The following is a 16051-nucleotide window of genomic DNA, read 5'->3' on the forward strand; positions in this document are numbered from 1 at the left end:
AATCAAATTCAATGACAGCACCACATGACTGGCATCCATGCTAGTGGAACACTAAGAGCACCATCCAAGCATGATCATTGCCAGGGCTGCTGCCAGCATCGCCTTACTGGCATGTGAAAAACATTCAAGCGAGGTCACTGCCAGTGCTGCTGGACAGGCTCCCATGCAGGTGGCACATAAAAAACACCACTTGAGCATGGCCATTGCCAGTACTGCCCCTCGTGCCGGTGGCATGTAAAAACAGCCACTACACTCTCGGAGTGGTTGGCTTTAGGAAGGGCATTCAGCTGTGGAAACTCTGCCAGATCAGATTGGAGCCTGGTGCAGCCATCTGGCTCGCCAGTCCTCAGTCAAGCCGTCCAACCCATGCCAGCATGGAAAGCAGACATTAAACGATGATGATGATCATGATGATATATCATCATCATCATCATCATCGTTTAACGTCCGCTTTCCATGCTAGCATGGGTTGGACGGTTCAACTGGGGTCTGGCAAGCCCGATGGCTGCACCAGGCCAGTCTGATCTGGCAGTGTTTCTACAGCTGGATGCCCTTCCTAACGCCAACCACTCCGAGAGTGTAGTGGGTGATTTTATGTGCCACCGACACAGGTGCCAGACGAGGCTGGCAGACGGCCATGCTCGGATGGTATTTTTTATGTGCCACCGACACAGGTGCCAGACGAGGCTGGCAGACGGCCATGCTCGGATGGTGTTTTCTTATGTGCCACCGACACAGGTGCCAGACGAGGCTGGCGAACGGCCACGCTCGGATGGTGTTTGTTACGTGCCCTCAGCACGGAGGCCAGTCGATGCAGTACTGGCTACGGTCATGTTCGGATGGTTTTCTTATGTGCCACCGGCGCTGGTACCACAAGGATACAAATTCCATTGATGTTCATCTATTTTGATTTGGTTTGATTTGATTTTCACTTGCCTCAACAGGTCTTCACAAGTGTCACAAGAAGGAAGGTATGCACAGGTGGACTGACTACGTCCCAGGTAGGGGCCACGGGTTATGGCTTCACTAGTCTTGCCGGGTCTTCTCACGCACAGCATACTTCCATAGGTCTCGGTCTCTAGTCATTTCCATGGTGAGACCTAACGTTCAAAGGTCGTGCTTCACTACCTCCTTGATAATAGCTGATATGTTGGTTCATATGTTAGTTAGTACCCACACTCACTGTGAGAATTAACATAAGAGATGCAAGATGAGCGCACATACTAGGCTTGGTGGCAGGCTACACACATGCATTCAGTGAGAAACAAAGAGTCACAGAAACATGATATTACCCATTATGGCAAAATTATACCTCTAAAGTTACACATCATATGATGGGTAACACTCTTTCTCTTTATATATATTATACATAATTCAAACATATATATTATACATAATTCAAATATTGAGAGAACAGATATGCTTATTTTACCAAAAAAATTACTGTCATCTCAAGTCATGATCAGCCAAAGTGAAACACAATAAACTGTCATTTTATATAAACACACATAATTTTAAATGGATTATTTGAAATAACTCAACTGGGCTAATGGCATGAATTTGAATAATTAAGTAAAAGGGTGATATATTGAATGCTATACAATTAACTGAAATTTTCTTCTTAGTTGAAGAAATATATTAAAAATCTAGTTGCATTTACCGGTAATGCTCAAGGAAAAGGGAGAGATAATCTCAAGAAATTATTAAGATGTTAATTTCTCCAGTGAACTTACAAGCTTAAGAAAAAGTTGCTCTAATCTTTGTTTACAGGCAATGAACAACTGTGAACATATTTCAGTATATTTGGCCTCATCAACATAGTAAAGTCAAAGCAGGTCAGTTGATAGTTCTTGCTAAAAGAACTATAGAAAGAGATGTGAATGAGTTTTGGTTAAAAGAATTTGCAAAACTAAAAGAAATATGAGCAAAGGGAATAATTCAAGTGGGCCAATGGCAAGTATTTGGATAATAAATTTTAAGTATGATGTACTGAATGCCACAGATATTAATTAGAATTTCCATTTCAATTGGATGAAAGGAGTGAGAGTTTAATGAGAGGGACACTAATTTAGCTGAAAGGAGAGTAAAGACAGGAGTAATGGAAGTGTGACAGTGTGAGAGGAAATTATGGAAGAAAGGCAATGATGGCAGCTATATATTTGCTGCTGAGAGAGAGACTGAGCAGTATATGATAATATAGAGATGAGTGATGATAAAGGAGCAAGATGGATGTCACTAATGAGTAGTCTGCAGGAGAGGGAGTGATTGATGGCAAAACAGAAAACGTGTGGTAGAGTGTATTGGTTACCAAAAGATCAGATTCTATCCTTCATATATCAATGTCTTGATGTAAGGCAGATAAACTGATAAGAGTTATGGGAGAATATGCATGAGTCCAAAGCTGATCTTACATATACATATTGATGAAAGAAAGAGATGTCAGCACAGAAAAGGTGTGGTAGCAGTTAAACAGCAAATCTGATTCTATTCCTCATACATAGGCATCTTGATGTGTGTGTGCAAGAGCAAGAGAGAGAGAGAGACAGACAGACAGAGAGTGATGTGGGTGATGGTAGAATATGCATAGGGCCAAAGTTATTCTTCATATACATGCACCTTGATGGAAGAGAGGGAAGTAATAAGGGAGTTGGTAGGATATACACACAACCAGTGCCATCTGTTTTTACCTGAACAACATGGTACAATGAATAGGAGAGAGGGTGAGTGATAGATATGAGTAATGGGGGAAATAAATTATAGCGAAAAGAGATGTTGCCAAAGAAGGTGAGTGAAGACAACAGATAGAAAGTTTACAATGGCATATTTAGCAGGAGCCTGTATACCTCTTAGATTCCATCATTACCACCATTTAAAGTGTAATTTGCCATGCCTGCACTGGAGGACAAGTTTTATCTATCATCATGTAAAGGCAGTTTTCACATTCTTTTGTTGTAAAGCTTAGCATTCTGAGGAAGGGCTTCATCACTTCATCTCATGTTTTTTTAGATGTCACTCTTCCAAAAGTTACATACACTTTGAACACTCAGTAGTTCTTTCTATGGCTGTCATTCTGCATACACATTACATGTTCACAACAGCAAAATATTTTCTTTTGTTCACTACATTTGATTCCTTTCATGTCCAGCTTTTCTCCCATTTTATTTATACTCTGTCTTTCATCTATACTAACATTACACATCTAGAGAAATATGCTCACTTCATTTCTTTGTAATCTTTTCAAGTCCTCTGAATTCAAGACCCATGATGTACTATCATACAGCAACACACTTTTGTACACAAGCACCATGCAATCTGGCCTTCACTCTGAGTGAAAAGCTTTGTTGCTAGCAGAGGTTAAAGTTTCCTGAAATCTATCTAGCTTGTTTTTGTTATTATGCTTTCAAAACACCCATCCCTGAAGTTAATTAGGTCAACTGAGTGACAAAAGTTGTCAACTACTTTTAGGAAATCTATTTCTCATGTGCTATTGTTGCTTATTGCTCTGGTGCACCTGCTGCATATGATATCTACCTTCTCTGTCAGTAAGTTCACAACACCTCTTATGTGTCCATACTTTACATTGGGTATATCATATGTAAATTCTACCTACTTACTTTCTGTAAATTTATAAGGTGGGTCAAACTGGTCCAGTGCTAACCCTTCTTACACTGGCAGCATACTACAGTGGCTAAGAGAGATCCACTGTTATCCTTTGTTATATATATAGTATGATACTATTATTAGAAGAGATGGTGAGTGCAACAAGAATGAACAATAGTGAGAGAGATCAGTGATGAAAATATGAATTACAGACAAAAAAGAGGGTACCAAAGAGGTTAGGGGCAACAGATGGAAGGTCAACAGCAACAAATCTGGAGGAGACCATATCCCCCTTAGCTTTCATCACTACCACCTTCTGACATTTGCTTTGTTACACTTGTACTGGTAGATGGGTTTTCTCTAGTGCTGCATGTCAATAATCATCACAGTCTTTTGTAATCTCCTTTGTAAGGTTCAATCTACTATGCACTAACATGTGCAAACAAATTTGTTTTAGAATACAACTTGGCAAGTTCATACTCATTAATACTTTTCAACCACTTGTAACTAGCAAGCAACATCCTCCCCTATCTTTTATTGAAACTAGAACAACATGTGTTCAGTTAAACCTTAAGACAGTGCTGTCTTAAAGCAGGGGCTTATCGGCTGGTTGTCTAGGGGCTCCTTGTGTCCAGAAGGCCCAGTGTTAATCTATGTATAATGTAGTTGTGTATATAGAAGCCTTGGTGCATTGTCTTGCTCAAGGGCCTATAATGCCTTAAGGTTATGCATACACTTTTCCTCTTCATATCACACCAATATTTCATACCTCAGATACCATTCTAAACACTTTCCACAATCTTTCTTATCTATAAATGGATTTCTCTGCAACTCACTTTCCACCCTCATATTCTTTTATCAATCAGCTTGCAACAATCCAGACATCAACCATACTAACTTTATTTAGTTATACAAGATGTTTAGCCAGGAAGTGGGCCTAAGTAATGTTTATGGGCACTGTCCTGCTACATCAGACTAACAAACAAAAGTTTATAGTTAGAATAATTTATAAATTTATTTTGACTGATGATGAAACAAACACTGATAAAAGGTTTCACAGCTGTAGCTTGTAAGGCACAATTTGGTTAAGTTTTAAGTTAAATTTACTTCAACTTCAGTAGAAAGGATCCACATGACTGCTGCTGTAATGATACATGAAATAAATATTAATTTCTTTTCAGAAAATTTACCAGTTTCACATATTTACAAAAATATATAAACATAATCAAAATATTTAACACTACACAGAAATATTTTTGCATGAAAGAAGAGTCAAGATAAATCTATATGAATTAAGTAAATAATTACAGGAATAATAAATTTTAATCACAGAAATACAAAAATCCAATGTTTCTTTACAAAATAATTATTCCAGATTTCATAAATCAATATTTAAAAAAAAAACTTTTAATATTAAAATAATAACTAAGGCTGCAAGTTGGCAGAATTGCTAGCATTCTGTGCAAAATGCTTAGTGGAAATTTCAGAGGAGTTAAGTTGATTACATCGACCCCAGTACTCAACTGGTATTTATTTTATCAACCCCTAAAGGATGAAAAGCAAAGTCGACTTTGGCAGAACTTGAACTCAGAATGTAAAGATAGATGAAATGCTGCTAAGCACTTTGCGTAGCATGATAATGATTCTGCCAGCCTACCACCTGAACACATCAACTAATATTAAAGTAATTAGTTATTTTTTAATCTTATACTTGAGGATATAGAGGAAAATAGAATGTATTTAAGTCATCATCATCATTTAATGTTTGCCTTCCATACTGGTAGAAGCTGGATGGTTTCATGGGATCCATCAAATTGGAGAACTACATCATGCTCCAATGTCTGCTTTGGCATGGTTTCCATAGCTGGATGTCCTTCATGACATCAACCATTTTACAGTGTCTACTGACTATTTTTCTCAAGTGGCATCAGGTTTCCATGTAATTTGCAAAACTAAGGGCCCAAAATGGCTCTTATAACTGAAAAGGAATAGAAGAGAGAGGGTGCAATGTTTCTTGATAGGATGATGAGAGAGGGTATGTTATCATGAGAGGATTAGATTTATAGTTGCGAGTGGAGAGAGTAACAGTGTTATATGGAAGTGACAGGGGAAAAGAGGTTAGTGAGAAAAGGAAGGACAGAATGGGAAAATGATAAGATGTTTTGGTAGGTGGGGTCCAGTGCTATCACACATTATAAGGGCAAATATAGATAGAAGATATGAAGGAAAGGAGTTATTGAAGGAAAGAGTGATGTGGAGACAGGCCAGAGAGGGAGATGAAAAAGGATGTTGAAGAGGCAGAGAAGCAGTGAGAAGAGGGCAGTAAAAGAAAGCAAAGCAGAAGGTAGGAGAACAGTGGGCAAATGCAGCAAGAGCAATGAGGAAAAGAGAGGCTGAAGAGCAGAATGTGAAGGTACAGAAAGTATCCCAGATGGGAAGGCTGTGTAGAAATGATGGTGAGAAAATGGGGGAATGCAGCAAAAGGAGTGAGAGGAAGAAAGAGTGGGGGGCATCCTAGATGTGTAAAAGCAAGAGGTGTTGAGTGGGATGTGTTAGTTGGCAGGACAGTAATAAAGGTGACCCGAGTGAGTGTGTTGATTGGTAGTATAGCAAGGCAAAGCTAGAATAGTGTATTTGGAGGGTGAGAAGGGAATCCAAACCAACCTCTTATAAGTGAGTTGAGGCAAGGAAGAAGGTGTCATAATGAGGTGAAGTGGATAGTGTTGGGAGATGAGAGATGGGGAGAGTCTATGAATGGTGAAGAGATGAAAGTCAAGCAGTTATAACATTGTGTATGTGTATGTGCGTGAGAGAGAGTATCTATAATCATTAATGGTTCTAGGTTCAGCGCTACTGCATGACGCATTGGGCAAGCATTTTCTCCTATAGCCCAGGTGAGGGTTGGAGACAGGAAGTGCATTTGGCTGTAGAAGATCCACCTCCACAAATTCTGAGCATGGAAAAGTGAATGTTGAGACCACAATGATGATGATGATGATATATGCATGTAGGTATATAAAACACATAGAAAATAAATAATATTGTTCTTACGATTCAATGTCAGATCTTTCAGAAGATAAATCTTCAGAAGAGAGTAGATCAGCTGATGGCAACAACATAGGCATCCTCATGGTGCACAAAGGGTCAGCAACATAACCATTTTTATCAACTTGTGTTAATGGAAAACGTCTTCGAAGTTCTTCAGATTGAGCTCCACTATTTCTCGAGGCTTCCATTTCCCAACGAGTTCTCATAGCAGTTACATGACCAGTTAGTGGAGGAGTTGTACGTCCTTCATTATCAGAGTCTTCAGAAAGTGCATTCAATTCTGAGATAGGATCATTCGTAATGGTATTTCCATTACTTATTAACATCACAGCTTGGGATTGTCTACATTCCTCTAAAATAGGAACTATATTTTTGAAATCAGGTCTCTCTTCGGCATTGGCATGCCATCCTTTTTGTAAGATTCCAATAATAGGTTTTGGAAAAGTGATAGCAATGGGAGGCCTAGTATGATGATATGCCATTTCGGCAGCAGTGGCAGCTGGTTTAAGATGTGCAAATGGCATTTCACCTGCTAATAATTCCCAGAGACATAAAGAATAACTAAACATATCTGCTCTAATACTATACTTTGTACACTGAGTAAATATTTCAGGAGCCATCCAGCGTAGATTTCCAGGTTGCTTTGTCATGTTATCTTCTTCATCAGATCTTAAAAAACGCGATTCTCCAAAATCAGCAACAACAGCATGGCAATCTTCTTCTAAGAGAATATTATGACTATTAAGATCTCGATGGATAATGGGTTGTGGCAAATTATGTAAATACTCCATCCCTTTGGCAACATCCACTGCAATTGTCAGTTTAGTGTGCATATCTATTAGACGTTTTTGTTCATGTAACAAACCGAAAAGAGATCCACCTGATACAAATCGTGTAACAATGGCAAATTGACTAGGATCATCTAAACATGCACCAACAAAATGTATAACATATGGGCTATCTAATCTTGCCAAAATTGATACTTCCCGACAAAACATATCTACATCAGATTTTGAACCAAATGAGCTTGCACGATATCTTTTAATAGCAACAACTTTACCTCGGCATTTACCCTTAAATACTTTTCCAAAAGAACCACTACCAATAGTTTCTTGAGATTCAAGGTCTGTAATCTGTAAATGGAAGTAATGTGGTAGAGTAGCTCTCAATTGGAGAACATCAATTTTTTCTCTGGTAACACTACGGAGTTTTCCTATAGGTGAAGGTACAGATACATAACTGCCATCACCTCCAGGTTGAGTGTAGTCCCCACAAGCAGATTCATCTTGAGGTCGTTTGTGATGTTTCAATAATGTGACAATTGAATCATGACCTTTTTCATATGCCCACATTAGTGCTGTTTGTTCCTCTTTCTTTTCACTACCACCATTTTGATCACTGACTGATGCGACCAAATTAACATCAGCTCCACTTTCTAAAAGAAAATGAACAACTCGTAAATGTCCATGGTAACAGGCACTGTGTAAAGCAGTATGTCCATCTTTTCCTTGATAATTAATATCAACATTTTGTTGTTCAAGTAAAAATTTTATTAATTCTATGCTTTTTCCTGTTGTACAAGCAGCATGTAGTGGTGTTTCACTGAAAATGTTCTCAATATTAAGACTTGCAGACCCAGTGTGTAATGTCAATGCCTTACAGATTTCCAATTTACAATAATAACAAGCCAAATGTAATGGTGTATCTCCATAGATATTAGTGATATGTGTATCAGCTTTATGTTCTAGTAGTAAACTTAAAATCTGAAGGTTTCCTGCTTTACAGCAAAAATGTATAGGACGATGTTCTTCATCATCTTTTACATTCACATCTACTTTTTGGTCAGATGTGCCTTGAAGAAGCAACTGTGTAATTCGGAGGTAACCTTTAGCACAAGCTAAGTGAAGAGGACGATCACCAACACCTCCACTGATATTTATGTTGGCACCATTTGTAATAAGACTTTCAACCATTTTATCATGACCAAAAAAACTTGCAATATGTAAAGGAGAAAATTTGACAGCATCGCCGGAATTGATGCGTGCTCCATGTTCCAGTAATATCTGAGCAATTTCAAGATGCCCACACATAGCTGTAATATGAAGAGCTGTCATTCCACTGTTGCCAGTTACATTGACATCAATGTTTGCCTCACATAAAGCAACCACTGTTTCTACATCACCTTTATAAGTAGCTAGATGAAGAGCCGAAAACTGGTTCTTGGTGAGATAAATAGCTTTTATTCCTTGTTGTAAAAAATAGTTTATAAGTTCTTTTGAATCAGCCCCAGCACCACTAATACAACAAATGTGCAATAAAGTATGTCCAGTATCAGTCTTCTCATTGACATTATCTTCATTTAAAAGTTCTTTCACTCCTGCAAGATCGCAGCGGCTGCATGCCAGCTGTAACTCTGACCATTCGGAATCCCGAGGCCGAAGGTCTTCTATAGCTTTAGAACGAAACAGTGAATAGCTTTCACTAATTTTTTTCTTAAGTTCATCAGCACATGAAATTGTTGGCCGAGATTTATAATTACCCATTTCAGAAAAAAAAAAAAAAATTCTTTTCAAGAATTCTTTTAAAGCTCAGTGAAATATTTTATTATAGCAGTCGAGATAATTGTATGATGATTTAAAGAGAATAATTTCCACATACTGTGAAGAAAACATTAACTTGTGGGCATTAACGCGAATAAGTAAGCATTTTCTCGACACGAGTAAGCGACATTATAAAATTAACTTTTCTTGTACACCACTGCTTGAATTTAAAACAATTCTTTTTTTTTAGGTAACATCAAAGCCCAGCATGGTTGCATTACAATAAAAGAAAACAGGAAAATAATCAAATGAAATTTGTTGCCCTCGCAGACCATAATAATTGAATAAGGTCGTAAGGATTATTACGATTTCCTAAAAACATCTTCAAACGAATATGTCGCAATGAAAAGTGCCACAAAGTATAACAAACGCAAAATATCAGCAGTGCAATAAGAAAGTGCTGAATCTAATAGCATGCAAATATCAATAGTAAAAACCTTTCAACTTCGATAAATATTTTCTTTCGGATATTTGTTGCTGTGAAAAAAAAAAAAAAGGAAGTGATGTATGGAAGTCTAAAAGTGCATCAAAATATTTACCTCAGCCTCACTTTCAGTAGAACAACGTGAGAAAAAAAACTCAGTTATTGTAAATGTATATCATAGTTTCTATTTCGATGGTTTAAAGTTTTTACCTTATGTAATTCATTATGTCAACTGTGAAAACATTAAGAATGTAGTATTATATATTATTAAAATAATACTGTTATTATTTTTTTTGTTTCACAAGAATCTATTCGTGTTACAACCTATAACCTACTATAAAGTTATATTAGTTGTTTGCATCATTCCTTTCACGAAGTTGAAGTAAAGGTTAAGTAAAAAGTAAAAAAATAATAATAAACTCTTCTGATATAATACAAATTACACCACTGTATTCTTCACTGCATTCTTCCCGTATAATTTCCTAGCGGTTACGTTTGGTGACGGACTTGTTGGATTGAGATCTCAATGTAGGTTTCTCAAGAGGTATTGTATTTGATCTTGCCAAAATGTTGAAATAAAACAATCTCTAGTCATTAATTATATATCTATTATATAAAATCCGTTCTGTGTGTGTGTGGGGGGGGGTGTCTTCTAGGATCTCGGGCATCCTCCATCCGATTGCGCTCAAATTTGATATGTAGATACCGACGGTATCAGGGCAGGTATAAGTCTTGAAAAAATTACAAAAATCGATTCCAGGTGAGAATGCGATCGATAAAGCCGTGGAAACGTACATTTGTACGCGCAAGTACATCAGCTGTTGCGATCGATACTACGCATACGCGAGAAAAATGCACGTGCAGTTTGCACACAAAAAAAGCCAGCTGGCTTGAAATAATGCCATAAAAAGCAGTATATTTAAGAGACCAAAAAAGTAAGATGCAAAAGAGATATTTTCTTCAAACTTGGCATGAGGGAAGGAAAAACTATTTGGTTTCTCAAGGAGTTTTTTTTTTTTTTTTGCCTTAACTTCGTTTTAACAAAACCAAAAATTTTATTGAAATAAAGGCATGCTTAATTATTTTTTAATGAAAAGAAAACACTGATTGCTTTTTATTCAGCAGATACGATTCAGCACTGTCCATTGGACTGGGGAGGGGGCGTTTTGCTCGTATATATATATATATATATATATATATCATCATTATCATCATCATTTAACGCCTGCTTTCCATGCTAGCATGGGTTGGACGATTTGACTGAGGTCTGGCAAACCAGACTCCAATCTGATCTGGCAGAGTTTCTACAGCTGGATGCCCTTCCTAACGCCGACCACGCAGAGAGTGTAGTGGGTGCTTTTACGTGCTACTGGCACGAGGGCCAGTTTGGTGGTACTGGCAACGGCCACATCCAAATGGTGCTTTTTACGTGCCACCTGCACTGGCGACAACCTCGCTCGAATGTTTCATGTGCCACCAGCACAAGTACTAGTAAGGCAATGCAGTAACAATCACGCTCAAATGGTGTGCTTAACGTGCCATTGGCACGAAGGCCAGTTCGGTACTCTGGCAACGATCTCACTCATATGGTACTCTTAGCACTCCACTAGCAACGGATGCCAGTCACTGAGTTTGATTTCGACTTCGATTTCACTTGCCTCAACTGGTCTTCGCAAGCAGAGTTTAGTGTCCAATGAAGAAAAGGCACACATAAGTAGACTGGTTACACCCCTAGCATAGGCTACAAGGTTATGGTCACACTTGTGTTTGCTGAGTCTTATATATATGTATATATATATATATATTATGAGCCCAATGAAGCACATGCAAATAGGAAGAGTCTCTCATTACTTTGGGTGATGTGTCAAAATAACAAGCTGATGCCTCAAGGGCATTTGGAAGCACCAACCCCAACATTTTATGTAGGTTTAAATAGTGCTTGGTCCTGCTTTCAGTGTGTGCTGAAATTCCATCTGGCCATTACTTTGAGAGTTTTATCTCATAGTTTTGCAAACAACAATATCCCTACATTGCAGGTAATGAAAATGTTTTTAGACATAAAAGAAGACTCAGGATTAAATTGTATGAACTCATCTAACTAATGCTAAAGAATTTTTCTAATTCTGTGCTAAACACAAATGATACAGCTTTATGGTCTATAATGGATGAGGACAGCTGCATAAAGAAGTGCTAAGCTCTAATTGTAGAGGGAACCTGTGGACCAGGAAGACATGGGATGAAGTGGTTAGAAAGGATCTTTAGATGCTGGGCCTCACTAAGGAAATGACACGTTGTGGCGATTTGTTCTACTTGAGAAGATGTGCCAAGTTGAGTAAAATCACTGCAATCCATACATACAGGCTTGTCCTTTACAGGTACTGGTGCTACATAAAGTGCACTTGTGCTGGTGCTGCATGAACACACCCATGCCAGTGGCACATAAAAAATACCCAACACAGTCTGTAAAGTGGTAGGTGTTAGCAAAGGCATCCAACCACAATAAATCATGCCACAACAGACAACTGGAGTCTGGACAGCTCCCCAGCTAGCCAGTTCCATGTCAAACTGTCCAACTCATGCCAGCATGAAAAATAGACATTTGATGATGATGATAAATCAGTAAAAAAAGGAAAAGAATAAAAAACTCTGCCAGCTGCCAACGATATATTTTACTTGTTTCAGTCATTAGACTATGGCTATGCTGGATACTGCCTTGTTTTTTCTCTCCATCCTCTGTCCTCCGTTTCCATGGCTTGGAAGACAGCCACCTCCTCACTTCCAACAAGGACAGCTGTCACAATCCAAGCCACTTCTATATCAGGTGGGATTCCTTCTACCCTCACCTTAGAAGTCTTTCTTCCAAGGTACGTGGGTAGAAGTACCACTTCCTCCATTCTTATCATTGTACTCGCCAGCCTCTTTGACTCCTCTGCTGTCCTATACTGGACAACCACTGTCCCTTATCCATTTCTTTCCGCTATGTGTATCACTTCCTTTGAAAGCCCCTTCCATGCTTTTTCTACTTTTTCCATCTCCATCTGTTCCACCATCCTACAGATGTATCATTATTTTAATATTTTGATTTTAATGTTTTTCATGTTCATTTTCCTGTGTCATTTATAGAATCATATTTTATTTTAATTGTTATATGTCCCTACATGTGTTGTAGTGTCCCCCTCTATGTAATACCTTTATGGCAATTTAAAAGAAATAAAGAAGCTTGCTCCCCATCCACATGGTTCAGAGTTCAGTTCCACTGTGTGGCTAATGTCTTCTACAATAGCCACAGGCCAATCAAAGCCTTGTGAGTGGATTTTGTAGATGGAAACTGAAAGAAGCCCATTATATATATGTGAGTGTGTATGTGTGGTCACCAACCACAAAGAGAAGGTCCCTGTCATTCGTCAATGAGGTAGTCTGCAAGAGAGTGTCATAAAATCGGTCTTTCTGTTCATCAGGTAGCCCTGGCTGAGGGGCATAGGCCGGGATAATGGTTTCTAATCCATGTTGCAGCATTAGTCTAAGCTTAAGTATTCTGTCACGGATTCTGACTGCCTCGATTAACTTATCAACCCATTTCTCTGCAAGGAGTATACTCACACCCCCAACCCCATCAGTGTTCCCTACTCAGAAAATCTTATACCTATGTTCTTTGCATGTGAGGAACCTAGCAAAACTTCCTCTCCACCTTATTTCTTGGATGCAGCACAAATCTACCTCAGCCCCCTCTCTTCATCATAGTTCTCCAGGCAATAGCAGAAGAATTCAAGACAGGCTGCTCTAGGGAGTTCCTCTATGCTGATGACCTTGTTCTAATAGCCGAGTCATTACCAGCATTAGAGAAGGAGTTTCAGGTGTGGAAGCAAGGATTAGAATCGATGGACCTAAGAGTCAACCAAGAAAAAATCAAAGTCTTAGTAAGTAGGAAGGCAGACAAATCACAAATACCTTTAGGTAGATGGCCCTCCTCAATCTGTAGAAAAGATATAGGTAGAAACTCCATAAGATTTACCTAGTGTAAGCTATGGATACATAAGAGGTGCATCAATATCAAAGGAAGGTTAACTGAGAAGATAGTTTTTGTATGTGGCAGATGCACAGGAGCAATGAACACTGAAGATGTACAGAAAACAGATTCCATCACATGCCAGGGAAAAAACTAGAAGTAGTTGATAGCTACCATTATCTAGATGACCAAGTCAGTAGCAGGGGTTGATGTCCTGAGAGCACAGCTGTTAGAATAGCCTGGGCAAAGTTCAGAGAGCTCCTAGCTCTACTGGTGACAAAGGGCCTCTTCCTCAGAGTGAAAGGTAGACTGTATGATGCCTGTGTATGAGCTGCCATGCTACATGCCAGTGAAAGATGGGCTGTGATTGCTGAGGACATGTGTAGACTTGAAAGAAATGAAGCTAGTATGATTTGCTGAATGTCAGTGTACATAAACAACAGAGTGTAGGCGCTCTGAGAAAAAAGTTGGACATAAGAAGCATCAGTTGTGGTATGCAAGAGAGATGACTGTGCTGCTATGGTCATTTGCTTCATATGGATGAGGACAGCTGTGTGAAGAAGTGTTACACCCTAACAGTGGAGGGAACCTGTGGAAGAGGCAAACCTAGGAAGACATATGATGAAGTGATGAAGCTTGACCTTTGAACGTTGGGCCTCACAGAGGCAATGACATTTGACCAAGACCTTTGGAGAGGTGCTTGAGAAGACCCAGCAAGCCAAGTGAGATCACAGGCATGGCCAATGCCAGTGTCATATAACTGGCCCATTTAAAAGTACCTCTTCAATCACTGGGCAATAGGCTGTGCTTGAGAAGACCTGTTGAGCCAGGTGAAATCGTAGTTGTGGCTGATACCAGTTCCACCTGACTGGCACCTGTGCCAGTGGAACATAAAAGACACTATTTGAGCATGGCTGATGCAGTGCCGCCTGATTGGCTCCCATGCTTGTAGCACATAAAAAGCTCTATTTGAGCATGACCAATACCAGTGTCACCTGACTGGCTCCTGTACTGGTGGCATGTAAAAAGCACCATTTGTGCATGGTCAATGCCAGTTCTACCCAAGTGGCTCGTAAAAAGCACCCACTACAACTTGAACAGTAGAAATGTATTTTGAAAAGTTAATACATGATTCAAACATCACCTACATAAGAACATCTCTTATTCACCAGCAGCTTTTAGGAAATGCTATTCTCACGTTACAAATCAATAAATCAGGTAAAGTTTCTACATGTTGCTCAGAGGGACAATGAAGTATTTTGCTTTAAAAAAAAAACACTATCAACACTTGTTGGACAATCTTTTAAATCTGAAATGCTACTACTTGTGGTAAATACATTTTTCACAGTTGGAAAGACTATCCTTCTTGTCATATAAACATCACTTGTGAAAAAAGGGCTGCATTTTAAAAGGGTAAATGTTAAATAAATAATTGCAAAACCATGAAAAAGGCAGGTTTCAGTTTTTATTTCTTATTACATATGTTTTGTACAATTAGTGTTACAGAATTACAAAGTTAAAATTTTGTAGAAGAGGTCCCAATTGATAATTATTTTATCTATGCTTATGATTGCATTAGTTCAGGTAGCTTTAAAAGTGCTGCTGTGGGTAGAAAACTTTCTGTTGCTATACAACTAATTATGCAGGAGATCTTTATGGCACAGTGTGATCTGAACACTAAAATTACAAAGGTTACTGTGCTTCTGACATTTAGATAACTAATCTACCAATTTTGATGTCCTCAAACTTTTCAAAAGCTATATAAACAACTCATAATTCACTAGTTCTTATCATTGAAAAATCAAAGACATCATACTGTTGCAACAGTCTCTAACTGAAATTTTAATGCTCTTTCCAAATTTCTAATATCACTCACCTCTACCTTTATCTACTTGCTTACTGCCAATCACTCCTTTTTTCCTCAACCACCTCTATATATACCCCTGTACTCTTCCCATCATATTCTCATTCTCTTCACCCTCCTACCCATTCTGGTCCTTCTCATGTCATTGTTCTTTCTCTTCAACTCCCTGCTCCACTTGGTCACCAGTGCAATGTACATGTTCTTATTTATTGAGTACTCTCTATCCCTACATCTACTTCCTCATCTTCAGTCCACCTCTCTAATACCCATTTGTGGCCTTTCTCTTGTAATTGTTCCCTTTCCAATTTTATATTTATTGTTTACAAGCCCCCACCCAACTGTTTACATTGTAAAGTGGTTAGCTAGAAAAGCATAGAAAGTGATGTCCCTCTACTTCTGTCTCAGTAAGTGTTATTTAATCTTTCTAGCATTGGTTTTGTGAGAAATGCACTCAATACACTGTAATGTAGTTGGCACCAGGAAAGCATCTAGCCATAGAAAACAAACCA

General features: G+C 38.6%; 1 protein-coding gene across 3 annotated transcripts; it reads right to left on the minus strand.

Moving 5' to 3' along the window:
* Window positions 1-4589: 4589 nt before the first annotated feature.
* On the minus strand, window positions 4590-9774 carry LOC115209678 (serine/threonine-protein kinase TNNI3K). 3 transcript variants are annotated; one of them, XM_029778154.2, is made up of 2 exons: window positions 6652-9774; window positions 4590-4739 (listed from the first exon to the last, which is right to left on the minus strand). In XM_029778154.2, the coding sequence occupies exons 1-2, from the start codon at window positions 9189-9191 to the stop codon at window positions 4715-4717; spliced, it is 2565 nt and encodes an 854-aa protein (XP_029634014.1). In that variant the 5' UTR covers window positions 9192-9774; the 3' UTR covers window positions 4590-4714. The 3 variants fall into 3 exon arrangements, with proteins under 3 accessions (XP_029634014.1, XP_029634012.1, XP_036357010.1); XM_029778152.2 differs by having other exon boundaries at window positions 4590-4742; window positions 6652-9772; XM_036501117.1 differs by lacking the exon at window positions 4590-4739 and adding an exon at window positions 5169-5578.
* Window positions 9775-16051: the final 6277 nt, after the last annotated feature.

The sequence above is a fragment of the Octopus sinensis genome, linkage group LG3 (assembly GCF_006345805.1).
Source record: "Octopus sinensis linkage group LG3, ASM634580v1, whole genome shotgun sequence".
NCBI classification, from domain to species: Eukaryota; Metazoa; Mollusca; class Cephalopoda; order Octopoda; family Octopodidae; genus Octopus; species Octopus sinensis.